General features: G+C 38.2%; 2 protein-coding genes across 2 annotated transcripts in view; one reads left to right on the top strand and one right to left on the bottom strand.

Moving 5' to 3' along the window:
* HEXB (hexosaminidase subunit beta) overlaps positions 1–17802 on the top strand; it is a 28191-nt gene that overhangs the window by 1418 nt on the left and 8971 nt on the right. Inside the window, exons 2-8 of the mRNA XM_072606353.1 lie at positions 2260–2405; positions 8714–8779; positions 11232–11278; positions 12800–12910; positions 14319–14420; positions 16411–16540; positions 17435–17615. Coding sequence (XP_072462454.1) covers positions 2260–2405; positions 8714–8779; positions 11232–11278; positions 12800–12910; positions 14319–14420; positions 16411–16540; positions 17435–17615 — 783 coding nt within the window. The remainder of the gene's footprint in view (positions 1–2259; positions 2406–8713; positions 8780–11231; positions 11279–12799; positions 12911–14318; positions 14421–16410; positions 16541–17434; positions 17616–17802) is intronic.
* The window catches only part of GFM2 (GTP dependent ribosome recycling factor mitochondrial 2), a 70305-nt gene continuing 61473 nt past the window's right edge, over positions 8971–17802 (bottom strand). The window contains exon 22 of the transcript XR_011966509.1: positions 8971–9188. The gene's annotated coding sequence lies outside the window, so the exon portion shown is untranslated. The remainder of the gene's footprint in view (positions 9189–17802) is intronic.

A 17802-nucleotide genomic window follows, 5' to 3' on the forward strand; every position in this document is an offset into this window, starting at 1 on the left:
CACAGGCTTTCATCCTTCTGCATCTCAGATCTCCCAAACTCATGGGATCCTCCAGCCTCAGGCTCCTCATCCACAGGGACTGCAGGTGTGCACCACCCAGCCCAGTGGACTTTTGTTTCTTTCTTGCTAAGGACCCCTTTTGCTTATCAGAGAAAGAATTTGATGACTTGGTGTTGAGAGGGAATCTGTAAGAAGGCTTACATCACCCAATTCACTCTGGAGCTTATAGACTGGACAAGAAGTCCCCACCCACCCAGCACAGAGTGAATGTAATAACTAAATAGTAATGTTTCTCTTTTACCCGGGAACCCTGAGAGTCTTCCCTTCCCAGTTTGATTTTTTGTTGTTGTTGTTAAAGGGGCCACCCCTTGAGTAACTTAAAGAAGCTTATTCATTGAGTCTCACACAAAGTAAGAATGTGATAAGACCTTAGGCTGAAAGGGCCAGGGTCTCCCATTGCATCCTGGGCCATCTCCAGTCATCCTGATGAATATCAGGCCACTGGACCCAGATGGCTCAGGAGGAGAAAGTGAGGCTGGTGACTTTTCACAGCCCTCCCTCACTCAAATCAAAGTCAACTGCAAGTCATGTCATCATCTTGATGTCTTGGTCCTCTTCAAGAACAAAGGACAAACACATTCTGGGACAAACTAGTATTTTTTTTCCTTCCATGGGACAATCAGATGACTACTACAGTTCTTATTGAGTATGAACCTGTGAGTTTTGAAAGGCAAGAGACACTGCTGAGGGGAGAGAAGCTTCAGTCTCTTAAAATATGAAGACCTATAAGATTTTGTAAAAAGTAAAATTAACTATTAGGTTTCAGCTACCTTTGGAATTGGAGAATTACTGAAAAGCATAGGGTTGCAACGCTTGTTATCTTAGCTACAGTGACTTGAAGGGCTTTCCTTATCTAAATATATGTAAACACTGTAGGCAAAACAATTGCCGTTAGAAGACTAAATAAACTTAGATTAACCAGTTTATCTATAACCAAGTAATCAGAAATGTCAGAGGAAGGAGTTCAATTCAGGTCCTCTCACCTTGTGTTTCTTTCTACTATCTGCCTTTTGGTATTTCATCATACTTAAGAGAGACATTAAATTGGTGACATACCAAAATAATGCTATAGTGATAGACAACAAAATTGATGTGAAGGAGACGCCTACTCTTTGAAGAGCTGGCACATGGAAGTAGGATTAAATTTATTTGGCTCCAGCAGATAGCCCCAGCTAGTGAGAACTAAAAGGGAAGCAGGTTTTGGCTCAAGGAAAACTCTCCTTTAACTGACCTGACTCAAAGACACGGGCTGCCTGGGACAGTCGGGAGATTCCTATCCCTGGAGGCCTTTTGGGGAAGTTTAGATAATTTCCAGAACACATCCAGAATGTTAGAGAGGTTTGTGCTTCAGAGATTAGGCAGACTCTGGGTGACCTCTGAGTTACTGATCGCTGATTTCTGTGATTTATAAATTAGATAACAAAAAACTGGAACCTGAGCAAGCTATGATAGTAGTATTTAAATAAAAAAAAGGAGGGAGAGCTGGCTGACCTAGAGAATTTACCTCATAATCTCATCCATGAAGTATTTAATTAATTTACAATTCATATGTTCACAAGCTAACTACTGAGAGGACAATTTGTACCCACATTGTTATTTTGTCAGTATTAATAAGTTATAAATCATATTCAAATAGTCAAATATTTAAGTAAAAAAAATTCTGCCCAGAGTATGGTCCATTATTTTACAGCCTGTTGTTTATTATTCAGTCATTTCCAACTCTTTGTGACCCCATTTGGGGTTTCCTTAGGACAAAGATCCTGGAGTGGTTTGCTATTTCCTTCTAGCTCATTTTACAGATGAGGAAACTGAGGCTAACAGGGTTAAATGGCTTCCCCAGGGTCACACAGCTAGTAAGTGCCTGAAGCCAGATTTGAACTCAGAAAGGTGAGTCTTCCCAATGCTGGGCCTGGTACCCTGTCCCCTGTGCCACCTAGCTGCCTGATTTTATAGTCTAGGAGCTTATGTTTTCAGTCCTTTTATCTATTTTTTCCTTCACATTTAATATTTAGTAATGTATTTGTGGAACTGTGTTCTCTGGTGATTTGGTTACTAATAGTAGAAGGTAGCAAACCAGCAAATTTGAAATGGGCTATTGTGAATCCTGTGGTAGTTATGACTGGATACTCCTGTTTACTAATTTAAAATATGCCTGCCAAGCTATTTACTGTGCTTGTTAAAATTTATTCCTCAACACAGCTATCATGAGTACGTTTTTGACTATTTCGTGAGCTCAGATGGCCATCCCAAGTCTTTTGTTGGAAAAGAGCTGCAGCAACTTCTTGTCACAATTACCTCTGACTCAGAGTGTGATGCTTACCCTAACAGCAATTCTGATGAGTCTTGTAAGTATTTTATTAGATGCCAGCTTTATAAGATCCCTGGGAATAGATTTGTCTTTTAAAGTAGCTATTTTGTCCTTCCAAACCAGAAAGTCTTCCTGCGGCCGGGGGAACGAAGATGAAATAGTGACTTTCACCTCATGGGTTTCTAATCCTATTAACAAAGAGCTGAGGAAAGAAAAAAGAGGAAGGACAGGGACCCTCCATCATATAAGCCTGACCTGATAGTTGGCATCAAAGGACCTGGGTCCAACACAGTCGCCCTTTGCTATTTTTTTATGTGTGTGATTTCCCTCAACTGCTAGTAACTTTTCTCCCAAACTACCATGTATTTAATCACTTTGTATTCATTCTCTTTATATACTTACATATGTATTTGATTTCTTTCCAGTAGAACATAATTTTCTTAGTATTTGACCATGAGAACAATGATTGTAGAAAGCCTAGATAAAACTTTATTTATATAATGCTGATAATGATATTACAGATGTAATGTAGTGCAGTGATTTGATATACACTGGATAAAGGGGATTGCTGTTTTATATTAGAGAAGAGAATGAAGCAACGATCCAGTTAACCTAAGTTATATGACATAAGGCTCCAGAGGGAAAAATTAGAATACATTACATTACTGATGTATAATGTTTGCTGCCATGCTATATTGCCAATAGCTTTAAAAAAGAATAATAAAGACTACCACAGAAAACAAGGATATTTTTATTTTTGCGACATCTATAGAGTTAGGAGGTGTTACATATTTCAAAGATTGCTTCCTACTAGAATTTTGTCAGAAAACAAGCATTTATAAAGTCTGATTTCTTTAAATAAAGCTAGCATTTTTAAGCTGCAAAACAAAAGTAATTTTCCTACAGGGAGGGATTGCTCCATTCTTATAGAGCATATTGGTACCCCCAGCACCAGGCACGATGCCTGGCAGTCGTTTGAACAAATCTTAACAAGCCACGTCTTTCTTTCTTCCTTCCTTCCTTCCTGTCTGTCTTTCTTTCTTTCTTTCTTTCTTTCTTTCTTTCTTTCTTTATTTCTTTCTTTCTTTCTTTCTTTCTTTCTTTCTTTCTTTCTTTCTTTCTTTCTTTCTTTCTCTTTCTTTCTCTCTCTCTCTTTCTTTCTTTTTCTTTCCTTCTTTCTCTCTTTCTTTCTCCCTCCCTTCTTCTCACCCTTCCTCCCTCCCTCCCTCTCTTCTTTTCACTCTTCCTCCCTCCCTTCTTCTCACTCTTCCTCCCTCCCTTCCTTCCTCTCACCCTTCCTTCCTTCCTTACCTCCTTCCTTCCTTCATTTCTTTTTGGAGGCAGTCAGGGTTAAGTTATTTGCCCAGGGTCACACAGCTAGTAAGTATCTGAGGTCAGATTTGAACTCAAGTTCTCATGACTCCAAGGCCACCACTGGCATTTCTCAGGCCTGTTTTACCTCCCAGGTAACACCCTGAACAATGGCCATACATACTGAAGGCAAAATGATTAATGCCAAGAAGGAGATTGCGTTTTAAGAGGGAGATAACTTGTACATACCAGACACAGGATAATTATTTTCTTCATTTGTTGAAGGGCTTGAATTAGATGACCTCAATCTAAACCTGTGATCCTAATTTATCAAGGAAAGCAGAGTGATCTACTGAGGAGAGCAGAGTACTGAGGATTCAGGAAACCTGGGTTTATAGATAGTCCTGATTCTGCTACTTGGACAAGTCATTTATTTTCTTCTGAGTCTTAGTTCATTCATCTATAAAATGGGTATTCACCCGGATGACCTCAAAGGTCCCTTCCAGTCCGCAAATTTTATAATCTCTCATCTCATCTCTGACATATACTGGTTGTATGATCCTGGGCAAGTAAGTCACTTAGCTGCTTAGTGACCTGGGCAACTCTGTAAGGCTATACATTGCAGAAACGGTACCTCATCTGGGAGTTCCTTATATCCACTCAGGTCCTGCCCGTTCCCCATCCTGTTGTCATTATTTAGAGAAACAAAGTAGAATAATGGATGGAGGGCCTGCTAGCAGTCAGACAGGCCTGTACTTAAACCATATGTCTGACGCACACACTCTGGGTGACTGGATACATCACTGTAACTCTCATTGTCTTACAGAATGGTAATTTATACTATTGATAGAACAAATAGAGTAAATAAAGTGGTAATTTATACTATACTAAAAGAGGGAGTTTTCCTATGGAAAGTTTCCTATACTGTTGAATTCTCAGATCTGAATGAAAAAAAATCATCCTTCTATTAAGTTCTACTAGAGCAAAAGAAATGATGGAAAAAATGTTTTTGTTTTCCCTAGGGGTATGTCAGAATGTAGATGGAGCTTAGAAGATGGAAGGGATTGAGAATGAGAAAGTAGGGAGATCAGGATAACACTGGCAAGGGGGGGTTATAAAATTTAGTACAAGAGGGTAGAAGGAAAAATACTTGACAGCTTAGAAAAATAACAATCTAATGAGGTGGCTGCTTGCTGACTCTTCGTAAATCAAAGGAAGGCTTTCCCCACTGCAGCAACAAGTGATTTTCAAAAGTTTTATGATGCCTTTTGCTTTTCATGGCATTTCTTTCCTGGCATACTCCTTCCCATCTCCAGTAAGCCTTCCCTAATGACAGAGATTAAAAACAAATAGTTCATCAGAGAACCAACCAGTACATTAAGGTGTCTTAGAGCACATGCAACATTCCATCCCAATAGTCTCCCTTCTCTCACCCCAGCTTATTCAGTGAAAGCAGGGAAATTATTTCCTTCTCTCTCCTGACATCCAGCTTGGTTGTTCAGTTTCCTTCTTTGGCGTGTTTTTAAAAAAAATGTTTCCTTTGCTGTAGCAGTTTTGCTTATTTCACTTTGAATTAGTCTATATTGCTTGCCTTGTTTCCCTGAATTTCTCATATTCAGTATTGCATTACGTACACATATCACAATTTGTTTAGCCATCCCCTAGTCAATGGGTATAAAATTTTGGTGTAAATAGGGCCTTTCCTTCTGTCTTCACCTCAGGGCACATGCCCATCAATGAGATCTCTAGGTCCAAAGGTATGAACATTTTAGTTAATTTTTTTTCTGCCTAATTCCAAATTGTTTTCAAAAATGATGGGATCATTCCATGATCTGCCAGCAGTGTGTTTTGAGATCATAGATTTAGAACTGGAAAGTACATCAGAGGTCATCGAATCAACCCCCTCATTTTATAGAGTGCAGAATTGAGACCCAGAGTCCCCTGCCTATGATAACATCACAGTCAGCCCTCCAACTTTGACCAGAGTGGATTTTTTATAAAAGGTAGGCACCTACAAAATTAACAACTAGCTCCTTAAATCCAAATGACCCCTAATTATTTCTTTTTCTGTTCTGTAGCCTGAGCTTAAGAGAAATATTCAGTAGCCTTAGCTTGCGTCCTCAACGTTGTCCCCTTGTCTTGAAATCACTATGTGAGATAATGATAGTCATTAAGATAACATTGAGTGTTCACCTACTTTAAATTCCAGTCATATTTGCTGGATTTTGTAACTTGTATTATGAAATTTTTCTTTATGTATTAGTCATGGCTTGACCTCCTGAAACTAGGGTGATGACTGCACTTCATCCTTGAAGATTAAACTGTTTTCGAAATAGCCTATTAGAAATTCTTTTGTAATTGAAAGGTTCTTTGGGTAAATGTGCAGTCAACAACTGCTCTTACTAGATGTTGTTGCTTATATGTGACTTAGTCCCTTTACTTAGAATTCAGGACCTTTTCTAATACAACTATAACCTTCACCTCTTCATGAAATATGATTACCACTGAGTATATAGTTTTTAATCACATGCTGAAAGGTCCCTTCTAGATCTAAGCCTCTAAGCCTATGATCTTAAAAAGTTTTGAGGTAATTTGAATAATTGGTTGTTGTTTATTTTTACTTTTTATTTATTCAGCACTGAGCATAGTACCTTGGCCCTATTAAGTATCGATTAATTGAATTACTTTTATTATGGTATTGGTGTGTTATTTTGAAGAATAAGCAACCGTAGAATATTAAAACTAAACGAGACTTCCAACCTCTTACCTTCAACCTCATTTTGTGGAAACAATAATAATTGATATTTGTGTAGTGTTATAAAGTTTGCAAAATACTTCACATAGGCTTAGAGGTCATTTAGACCAACCCTATCATTTTTCAGATAAGGAACTGAGCTCCATAAAGGTTAAGTAACCTGCCCCAAGTTATAAAGAAAGAATTAATGGAGTCAGGAGTTGAGCCCAGGTTCCTTGACTGCATAACCATCCCATTTTCAACTGCACCGTTGTGTCTCTTGCTATCTTATTTGATCCTTTTAATACCCTTCCCCCAGATAGGTCTTATCATTATCTACATTTTACAAATGAGAAAACTGAGACTTTGAAGTTAAGTTGACTTGCAGATACATACAGATAGTAATTATTTCAGGCAAGATTTGAGCTCGTGTTCATGACTCCAAGCCAACTTTTTGGTCTGCTCTGCATGTACAGCTTGAGACTTAATGAGATTAAGTGTTACACAACTGGTTAATGCAGATGATGTGACAAGTTGAACGCCATGGCCTCAGGGTCAGCTCTAAATGTGTTATTCTTTAAGTAACTAGATTTGCGAGTCTGGAATATCTGGTTAATAATATCTAGACTCTAGATAGGAACTATTGGTACTAGATTGTACCAATGAAAACACTTTGATCTTCAGCTTAGTAGACTGATGATTGCTGCCATCTGACAGATAAAAGATGTCCTAAATACTTGGGGCCTTGACTCATGATGTGACAGTAAACTGCCGCATGACTGTCAGTCCTTGCTAACCAGGCTGTGCTCTGACCTCTGGAGAGCCCATATTGGGCTGTCATGGGGCCTTGGTCCCAGTGTGGCCCAACCTGCTCCCCTCCCCCTCTTCTCTACTGTGCCAATCCAGTTTCTTCTCTGACTCAGTGCAGATGCTGCTGCTATACTAGCATCACCCTTTCATTCTGTGATGTTCTAGGTGGGGCTCGTCAGCCTCGGTCATGCAACTTAAGAAATAGACCTTGGCTGCTTGCACATAATAGTGCTATATGAGCTATGGGTTTGACTGTGGTAATCAAATAAAACTAACAGTGAAGTTAACTTTACACTAATTAAAGGCATACATTAATTGTTATGCTAAATGGTAATTAGGTATCTTTAGTAAATAGCCTTTATGAGCAAGTCCTATAATCAATATGACTTTTGCACAAAGTAATCTTTCTTTGTTTCCTTTTTTGTGTTATTCATTCTCTGATGTCTACAATGAGTATCATTGTGCACAGTCTCTTGTTACTGTGCCATTGAGTTAGGATCTTCCTCACATAGATACACGTCCATTTGAAAAGTCAGAGGCCCTGAGCCTAACTCCTCATCAAGTGAGATGGCTTTGCCATTGATGGAATCTCATGCTGTGCCTCTTACATGTCCCAAGCCAGAGGTTTCCTTTGTCCTACCCATCACCTTGGGAAAGTGAACCTTCCAAGTTCACCTTGACCTTGGCCCTGGGAAGGGGAAGGCGAAGGCTTGAAGCAGCAGAAATGTGAGGCTGAAGGGACCTGAGAAATCATTTAGTCTCACCTGTTCATTTTACAGATAAGAAAATTGAATTCATCAACGATATGCAAAATATTGTATACTAAGTGCTGGGGATCCAAAGATGGGTTAAAATGATCCCTGCCTTCAAGGAACTCAGATTTAATTGGAAACAACTGTGTACATACAAGATCTGTACAATACAGAGAGGCTAGGTCCAGCAAGCAACCAGGGAAGGTGGGATGAACAGCTGAGGGAGGTGATGGGTCAAGACATGAGGGGTAGGAGAGGGTCCACAGAGAGGCCCTTCATCAGAAGGTTGACCAATGGGAGGTTGACTTTCTTTTGTCATGGTCACCCACTGAACGGTCTATTGTAGGGGTGGGGAACCTGTGGCCTCAAGGCCACATGTGGCCATAGATGCGGCCCTTTGACTGAATCCAAACTGTGAAGTTTGACCACATCTGGCTCAAGGCCAAAGGTTCCCCACCCTTGAAATGTCTACAGTTGAAGTATAGTACCTATTGTCATACTTTTGGCAAAAAATGAACCTTAATTTCATGATAATGAATTAAGGTCCACCAAATAGGTCTGAATACAGATTTCTTCTTTTACTCTATTTGAAATAAGACTCAAACTATAGTAAGAACCCTATTACCTATTCTTACCTCAATAGAATTTTTGAATATTATATAAATGTAAACTGTGCCATAATAATGTCCTGTCTTGTTTTGCTGAAGGATTAACAGACTCTATCTTTCTTGACTGCAGATAAATTGGTTGTTAAGGAGCCTGTGGCAACACTAGAAGCCAAGAAGGTTTGGGGTGCTTTACGAGGTGAATAAACACTTTAATTTTCATCCTTTCCTTAGTTGGAAGTATTCAGGGCATTCTGATCTGGGAGCTCTAATGAACCAGAAGCTTCAGACAAACAGTATGACCTACAACCAAGAGATCTAATATGAATGAATCTCTGTCAATAGAAGCATGGTGTAGCGGAAGAAGATCGTAGTTCAGTAGTCCTGTGCTCTGATTAAAACACATTGAGAATATCGTGTTTAATTCTGGGTGCCATGTTTGAGACCATAGACAAACAAGAAGGAGCTTGTCTATAGTAAGAAGAAGCTAGGGAGGGAGCTCAAAAAATACTACCTGAAGGTTAGTTGGTGTGATGTTTAGTTTACAGATGAGACTTGGGAGGAGGCATCAGTTTCTTCAAGTCTTGAATAACAGTAGTAACTCCTGTCTATATAAAGAAGTGATACTGTTTATTTAGTAGCTACTGTTATAAATTGTAAGCCATAGTGTGTTGTTCAATCCTTTTTCAGTCATGTCCAGCTCTTCCATGACCCCAGATTCTGGAGTGGTTTGCCTTTTCCTTCTCCAACTCATTTTACAGATGAGGAAACTAAGGCAAACAGGGTAAAGTGGCTTGCCTGGGGTCAAACAGCCACTAAGTGTCTGAGGCCAGATATGAATTCAGGAAGAAGACCCTTTCTGACTCCAGGCCCAGCACTCTATCCCCTGTGCCACTTAGCTGCCCTTGTAAGTTATACAAGTTATAAGTTTATACTATTTTAAAAGCTACTTTTAAAATAGTAACAATATTATTACTAATACAGTTATTGTAGTAAGAGTACTGTTATTGTAAATTTTCAGCTTACAAAGCACATCCTTCACAGTAGCCCTGTGAGATGGACCACCATTGAAGAAAAAATATTAATGTTATAATCTAGGTTTTAGGCACAAGTCAGCCAGAAATGATTTTTATCAATTTAATATTATTCTAAATTCAAGCATCATGCTACTTGTGAAGAAAAATATTCAGCCCTACAGGGTCCTGTCATACCTTGGACATATCTCTAACACAAGACATTTTGAAGTAATATTTACAGGAATTTTGAACAAGGAAAAATGACATAATATGATAAAATGATAGATAAATATTCTTTCTTTCCTGAAACCACTGCATTCCTCTTTGCCTATTCCCCTCAAGATCCCTCTGGAAGTAATCAAAGACCTCCCCTAATCCTTTTAAGAAATGGAGAAAGAGGGTACTGCCCTTAGATGGAACATACCAGGGAGAAATTTTCAGTGCAAGCATTTACACTTTGGAAATTGACAAAGCCTACAAATTAAGCCGATTTATTTTGTTGACTGCCTGGACATAAGAAAGGGGTGGAGAATATGTTAATAACGTGTATTAAACGTAAAAGTATATCCAGAGTAATTATTTTTGGAGAGCCACTTGTTAAACACATACCAGCATGCCACTAGCTGTACCCTTCATCCCTTCAGTGAATGGGAGATGGTTATGATTAAAACTAAGTATTGAGTATTTCTCCTTCTAAGAGTGGTTATCAACTTTAATCCATTTTTAGGAGCTTTAGCTTTCTTTTTTTTTTACTTCATATACTTTTCTAAAGGGAAAAGGACTTGGGGGAATTGTTTATTTCATAATATTCAGTTGAGCCGAAAAGGAAGTTTTTAATATGCCCCCATACCATGCAGGGGATAAGATGGTAAATTTGGAGCTATAGGGGACCACACCGTGGAGATGTGGAGGACTGTGGGAGTGGGCACTGGGCATACATTTGTTTGAACTCAGAGGGCAGAATCAGATGGAACAATGTATAGAATTTGCAGAGAGGTAGATTTCGCCTTAGTTTAAGGAAAAAAACTTCCTGGGAGAGTTCTCCAAAAGTCTAATGAGCTTCTGGGAAGCCTTTGGTCAGAGGCTGGGTGAGACTGGAGAGAGTGCCACTCTTGGAGTTCAAAAGGTTCAAATCTTACCTGTGGCACTTATTACCTGAATGACCATTAGAAAGTAAATTAAGCCCTTTATGCTTCAAGTTTTCTCCTCTGTAAAAGGGTATTGAACTTGAATGCTATAATGACTAGCTCTATGTTTGGGGTTTGTAGGGGTAGAGAAAATTTATAAAATTATAACTTCTGAGATTTAGATTTAATAAAGCAGTATAGGTTTAGGCGCCCTGGCATAGTCATTTTAAACCAAATCCAGAGACAGTAGAGGTTAGAGTTCATTTTCCCCCTAACTTGATCTGTGAACTTTTAGAAATAAACAAACACTTAAGCATATTTATTAGATACGTATTGTGTGTGTGTGTGTGTGTGTGTGTGTGTGTGTGTGTGTGTGTGTGTGTGTGTATGTAGAGAAAATTATATTACCTGCTTTTGGACTAATATTTGAACCATGTGACTTATACTGTCTAAGCAATCATGTGTTATAATTAAATGTTTATTAAACTGTGCATTTTCCTTCTTCTAGGTTTGGAAACTTTTAGCCAGTTGGTTTACAAAGATGTTTATGGGGCTGTGAGTATGGCTATAATATGTAAATTGAACTAGTGCCAAGTAAGATTGAATAAATGAATGAAAGAGTACTTATTAAGTATTCCTATGTGACAAGTATGCAGGGGAAACACATGGAAAAGGGGTGATCATCTCTGCTTTCAAGGACTCACACTTTAATTGGGGCAGACAACATATAAAGAAGTTTCAGCTGCTGGACAGATGTCCTAAGGATGTAGTAGTGGGGCAAAACTTACAAGAAAACTAGGTTTGTTACAAGAGGAATGAATATGCATGTGGAAATCACACTCATGTTCAAAGAGTTCACAGTCCTTATAGAAGTTTACATTTTTATAATAGCAGAACAAAGGGAGGAAGCGATATCAGCAAGGGGTATGACATGGGAAGAGGAACAGTGCAGCAAAGGTGGGAAAAAACACAAGACCACTCCCCATGGGGAGGAACAAGGGCATGGCAAAAGCCTCATTCTTTACCCTTTGGAACTGCTAGACTATGAAGACAGGAGGCTCCACTTATCTGCAAAGGACCCCAACTGCACAAACATTTTCCCAGCCTAGCAGAGACTGGCTGGTACCTGTCTTACCTCCCAAGAACACACAGGGAGTACAGCTTGGGGCGCAACAACAAATTATGTCAGCTCAGGGTGGACTTTGTCCTTCACACATTGAGGGTCTCCTGAATTCTTTAGGTCCAGTGTTTCTGGAAAATATAGCAACTCAAAAAAACAAATTCAGGGGATCCCTAAACATCCCTTAGCTGTGTGTGTGTGTGTGTGTGTGTGTGTGTGTGTGTGTGTGTGTGTGTGTAAAATCCTATATATAATTTAATAAAGTAGCAGTGAAAGTGCTATATATACATATATTGTTATGTATTATAATATTGTACTATTATATAATATATAACTATATTATATTTCTCATACATAGTATTTCTTATATATGTTATATTATTACTTATATATATGTTTCTTAAAAAAACAAATTATACGTCACAGTTCACTGTTTCTTATATAAGAATAGTCTTTTCTTTTTCCTTGTTTATTGAAATGTTTGTGTTTGTTAATAAATTGTCAGTAAAGAAAGAACATTCCTGAAGAGAGTTATTAGATGTATTGACATTTGGATGCCTCATTTTCCCAGTGTTTATCGAATGCATTGGTTTGCAGTGATTCAGTCTCTTTGGTCTCAGAATTCCTTTATGCTCTTACTAATTATTAAGGACCTCCCCAAAGAGCTTTTGTCATGTGGATTATATATATTGATATTTACTATATTAGAAATCAGAATGTCTTAGTATTATTAAAAAAATAGTTTTGACCTCAAGGATTCCTTAAAAGAGTTTTTCAAACCAGATATTGAGGACCGTTGATGTAAAGCAGTGACAGAAAATGTTTACTTTTGTTAAAACTTGAATTTGAGCCTCCTCCAGGTCAGTGCTGTTTTCTACCACAGGAATATCAATTTTTAGCTCAAGTTGAGGGGAAAAACTTTTTTGATTCTATGAATTTTTTTAAATTATTCATAGTATATAGTCAACCAGTCAGAGGTGACTGACTCGCCAAGGTTTGGTTTTAGAGGAGTTTTAATCGACACGTCCAGACACTTTCTGCCATTGAAGACTATTCTTAACACCCTGGTAAGTTACTGTCTTGTTCTCCTTCTTAAACTATACCAAGGTACTATAGCTCACGTTTGTAATAGCTCAAATTTCTACGGCTCTCCAAGGTTTACAGTGTTTTTCCTAATACCAACCTTGTGAGAGCTAGGTTGTATAAGGATTCCCCATTTTACAGATGAAGAAACAGAGGCTTAGAGAAAAAGAACTTGCCTCTGGTCAAAGAGCTGGTGTTAGACTCCAAATCCTGAGCTCTTTCCACTGTAGTGCACTGTCCCTGCAGAAAGATTTTATACTATAGACCACTTGATTATCAAGTTCCTATAGCTTAACTAGAGCATTATATTCAAAGGTCATAGATTTAGAGCTAAAAGGAACCTTAGAGGCCTTTAGTCCAACTCTTATCATTATAGAGAGAAAGAACTGAGGCTTGGGAGGTTATGATTTGCCCAAGGTCAAATCACAAGGTCACATAGGCAGTAGAGGTAGGATTTGAGCATGGGTCCTCTTACTCCCAGTTTGTCCCTCTTCCACAGTATTACATTGTTCTATGTGGGCTCTATGGAGGAGTAACCTTCATTTAGCAGAGTAAGGGACACATAGGAACATCAGTGCCCAGCCTTCCTTAGTTTGAGGACTCCTGTACCTAATTCCCCTTAGTGTTGCTTAGGCTTTGTCCTGCTTTAAAGGCATCTTGACAATTCTCACTGATTTCTTTATCCTCCGTTATGTGCCCACGAAGGCCCAGAAGAAATTGGAGAGTCATGTTATTTTACACTGAGAATTTTTTTTTTGTTCTTTTTCACCAAAAGTGACTTAGAAAGATTCTGGCCTTTCTTTTCCTTTAAGGTTTTCTTTTAAAATGTCCCTGAGTTTGCATCTCTCTGCTGAGTCATGATACTTGGCTTTGCCTCATCCCCACATAGAACTTTCTGAGTTTGAGGGGAGAGCTTTTCTGTCCTTCTTCCTCCTCCCACTTCCCAGTCTTATTGAAGTTTATGTAAGTGTTTTCTTGTGTTCAAAGGACAGAGATCCCTATCTAGTGCAGTGAAGAACTTTATACAGTAGTGGAGGTGGTGGTGGTAATATCATCTATGTAAACTTAATTGGGGAAACAGTGTTTTGTGTCCTCCACACCTTTCTTCCTTTTGTATTGTTTAGGTGTTTTTCAGTCATATCTGACCCTTTGTGACTCTACTTGGGATTTTCTTGCAAAGATACTAGAGTGGTTTGCAATTTTTTTCTTCAGGTGATGAAACTGAGGCAAATGGGGTGAATTAACTTGCCCAGGGTCACAAAGTTAATAAGTGTTTTCCCTAAAAGAATACATATATGGAAGTCACAGAAACACAGGGAGAAATCTTTCACAGTGCTTTCTAGATGCTGCCTGACATGTACAAAGAATAATTTTGAATCTATTCCCTTACAGGATGCCATGGCATTTAATAAATTTAATGTTCTGCATTGGCATATAGTGGATGACCATTCTTTCCCATATCAGAGTTGGACTTATCCAGACTTAAGCAGAGAAGTGAGTAATTTATACAAATATTCTCTCTACAAAGCTCTTTAATATAGTATGCTAATGAACTAGAATCTTGAATGATCCCTTTTGTGTATAAATTCACAGCTTAAAGTACAGCTACTTTCCATTTGTTTTTATTAGATTGTAGCATTAGGTATTTATTATTTGAAACTTATAAAATCAGCTTTTATTTTGAATAAATTCTGGGAAAATACAAATACAATAAAACTTTTAATTAATTTAACAACCAGAACTATTTATGAATAACAGAAATCAGTCCTATAAATAAAAGTTTACCATTGACAGGTAATCACGTTACTTTAAGAGATAGCAAGTTACCACACTTTGAAATGCATCATCTTAGGACTTGACTAGTCTATCTTAGGTAGGGGATTTCTGGAACCAGAGCTGTCACTCTAAGAAATATTCCTTCTTCCTCTAAGAGAAGGAAATAGAAGTGATCAGGAAGGTAGAGCCAAAATGACAGAATGTCAGAAAGAAAAACGGCAAGCTCCCTGCTAAAATTTCCCAAAACAGGTCTAGAAAAAATACCAGACAATGCCTGATGGGGGAAATCCAAGCAAAAATCAAATAATTTTCTAGCCCCAGTTGGCATAGGGAGACAGAAGTCTGCAAATTCTGCGGACCTGGTCTAGCCAGGAGTGCTCAGCATTGCACACTCCAGCAGAGGCTGTTTAACAGGACTAGACAAGGTCTCATTCTCCATTGAGGAAGTCCAGTGAGAGAGAATGTAGATTTTTGCTGATTTTACTTTTTTCAACAAGCACAAGTTAATTCTTTGGAGGTAGAGTGCTAAGTTGTGTTCTGATTAGGAATTAACTTGGGGAAGTATGATAAGGTCATCCTTAAAGAATCAGATTTTAAAAGACAGTTATTTGTGAACAAGGACATTTAAATCTTTCACTTTGCTTTCTGGATAGTAGGGGTAAGCTGAGATATTTTAAAAAACTGTCTAAAATTTAGTGAAAAGACAGTGACGTGATTTAGAAGAAATTCTCATAGCAGATCCTTCTTCTTCTGTCACCTTTTGCAATATGTATTTTAAAATAAAGAATCTAATTGTCAGAGGACTAATACACAGACTTCCCAAAATGGGCAATACCACTGCCCTGGGGGGGTGCTGGAATGATTCAGGGGGGCAGCAGTAGCCTCAGGTGCAATTGGGGGGTGTTGAAGAAAAATAAGGGGGTGGTGGAAGCATTAGAAAAGAAGAGAAGAAAATTTTGAAAAACTATTTGTACATGTTTCATCTGTTGTGTAACAGAGTTAAAGTCATAGTGATTACATTATTTTCCAAATAAATACCTAAATTGCAAATTGTAACTAATCAGGGGTCAAGTCTGCTGATAGGTCTTAACAAGCGAGTTTTGGCAGGTGATCATTCTGAGCATCACTGGGAAGTCCAGGATGCATTGGCAGGAATCTGTGGGTGAAATGGCTTATTTACAATGTAATACTATGTGGTTACATGATGTCATATTGCATCATCAAATTTTCAATGCAGGAAAAACCCCACAAATTTATAATAAATTATTAAATTTAAGTTATGTCATTTTTAAAAAATACATTTTATATTTTTTTGAGATGATGTAAATTTCAAAAAAAAAAACTATTAAAGGGTTAAAGACTTCTAGGGAGGCACTAATTTTTTTTTTGAAAAGGGGGTGGTAGGCCAAATAAGTTGGGGAGCCTCTGATCTAGCATGTTGAGTTATTAGAAAAAATAAAATTATTTGTTACCTTTTTGAAGTAAAAATTGGAGTCTCTCAAATTGCTTGCCTTTCTCAAAGAGGGGAGGGCAGAAAAGAATTTGGAACTCAGCAGTTAAAAAAAAACTAATGCTATAAATTGTTTTTACATATAATTGGGGAAAATGAAATATTAAATAACAAGAAGAGTAAAAATTGGATCACTGAAAAATAGGCCATTTGAAGCAACTTTATGGATTTTAACTTGAATACATCTCACTTCTGCAGGGAGCCTATTCTCCTGCCCTTATTTATACGTACACTGATGTCAAAGTTGTGATTGAATACGCTCGACTACGAGGAATCAGAGTTATCCCGGAGTTTGATACTCCAGGTCATACGGAATCCTGGGGAAAAGGTAACAAATGTGCATTTTTCATGGCTTCAGAGAAATAGCACTTTGACCTTTTAAGTCATTTTATAATTTTATAGTCCCCTAATGTTTAATTATTTTTAATTGTATAGTTAATTTTCTAATCTCTCATTTTGTTCATTTCTAATAAGATGTAGTTTCTTTAAAAAAACCAAGCTGTATTTGTTCAGCCCTTGGTTAGAGAGTTCCAAAAGATCACTAAGGTGCCTGCCATGATCAGATTTGTCTTCCTTACTTCCTTTCAAATCTTAACCCTTTAATGAATAAATTTCAGCTTCCAAATCTGGCCTTAGACGTCTTTTCGAGTTGATTATTCATTATTCCTCCTCCTTCACCATGTGCTGTCTCCCACATTCCATCGTCTTCTGCCTCAGGGCCTCCTCATAAGCTGGAGCCATGTGCCTACTTTAAGGCTCCGTTCCAATATCACATACTTTAAGAAGACTTTCCTAATCCGCCTCTCCTCAAAAGAACTTGGTATTTATTTTGTATTTCTCATATTCCTCTAGTGGAATTCCAAGAGCCTTGAAGGCAGGCACTGACTCCCTTTTCTATGTGTGTCTCCCCCAGCCTGCATAGGGCCTAGCACATAGCACGTGTTTAATAAAGGCTCTTTCAACTTGATGGCACCCCTGGTTCTCCTCTGTTCTCTTCCTTTTTTTAATGCTCTTTATAGGACATGGGCTTCAACTCCTTCATCATCCTGGTTGCACTCCCCTGAGTGTGGTCCACTTCATCAGTATCTTTCTTGAACTGTGATGCCTGGAGCTGAACAAAACACTAGAAACTGAAGCCACTACACTCTTAAAGAAAGAATACAGCTCCTTCCCTTGAATGAAAAGCCTCATTTAAGAGATTGTCTCAATTCTTTGATTGTAGGTCAGAAAGACCTGCTGACTCCTTGTTATAAACGGTCAGAGAAGACTGATTCTTTTGGGCCTGTGAATCCGATTTTGAGTTCAACCTATACGTTCATGTCGAACTTTTTCAAAGAAATTAGCAGAGTGTTTCCAGAAGACTACATTCATTTGGGAGGAGATGAAGTAGACTTCGATTGTTGGTATGACTTCTTTAAAATGAACTTCATTTTCTAAACTACTGTCCTCAATGCAGTTATGAGAGGCTCAGCATTGTGAAAACAGGTTTTGAGTAATCTGAGTTCTCCAAAGAATCCCTCCACCCCAACTCCAGAAGGTGCATCCTATTCTAGAATATGCATTCTGATTCTGTGGGCTGAGGGGCAGCTT

The sequence above is a fragment of the Notamacropus eugenii genome, chromosome 4, assembly GCF_028372415.1.
Source record: "Notamacropus eugenii isolate mMacEug1 chromosome 4, mMacEug1.pri_v2, whole genome shotgun sequence".
Taxonomy (NCBI): Eukaryota; Metazoa; Chordata; class Mammalia; order Diprotodontia; family Macropodidae; genus Notamacropus; species Notamacropus eugenii.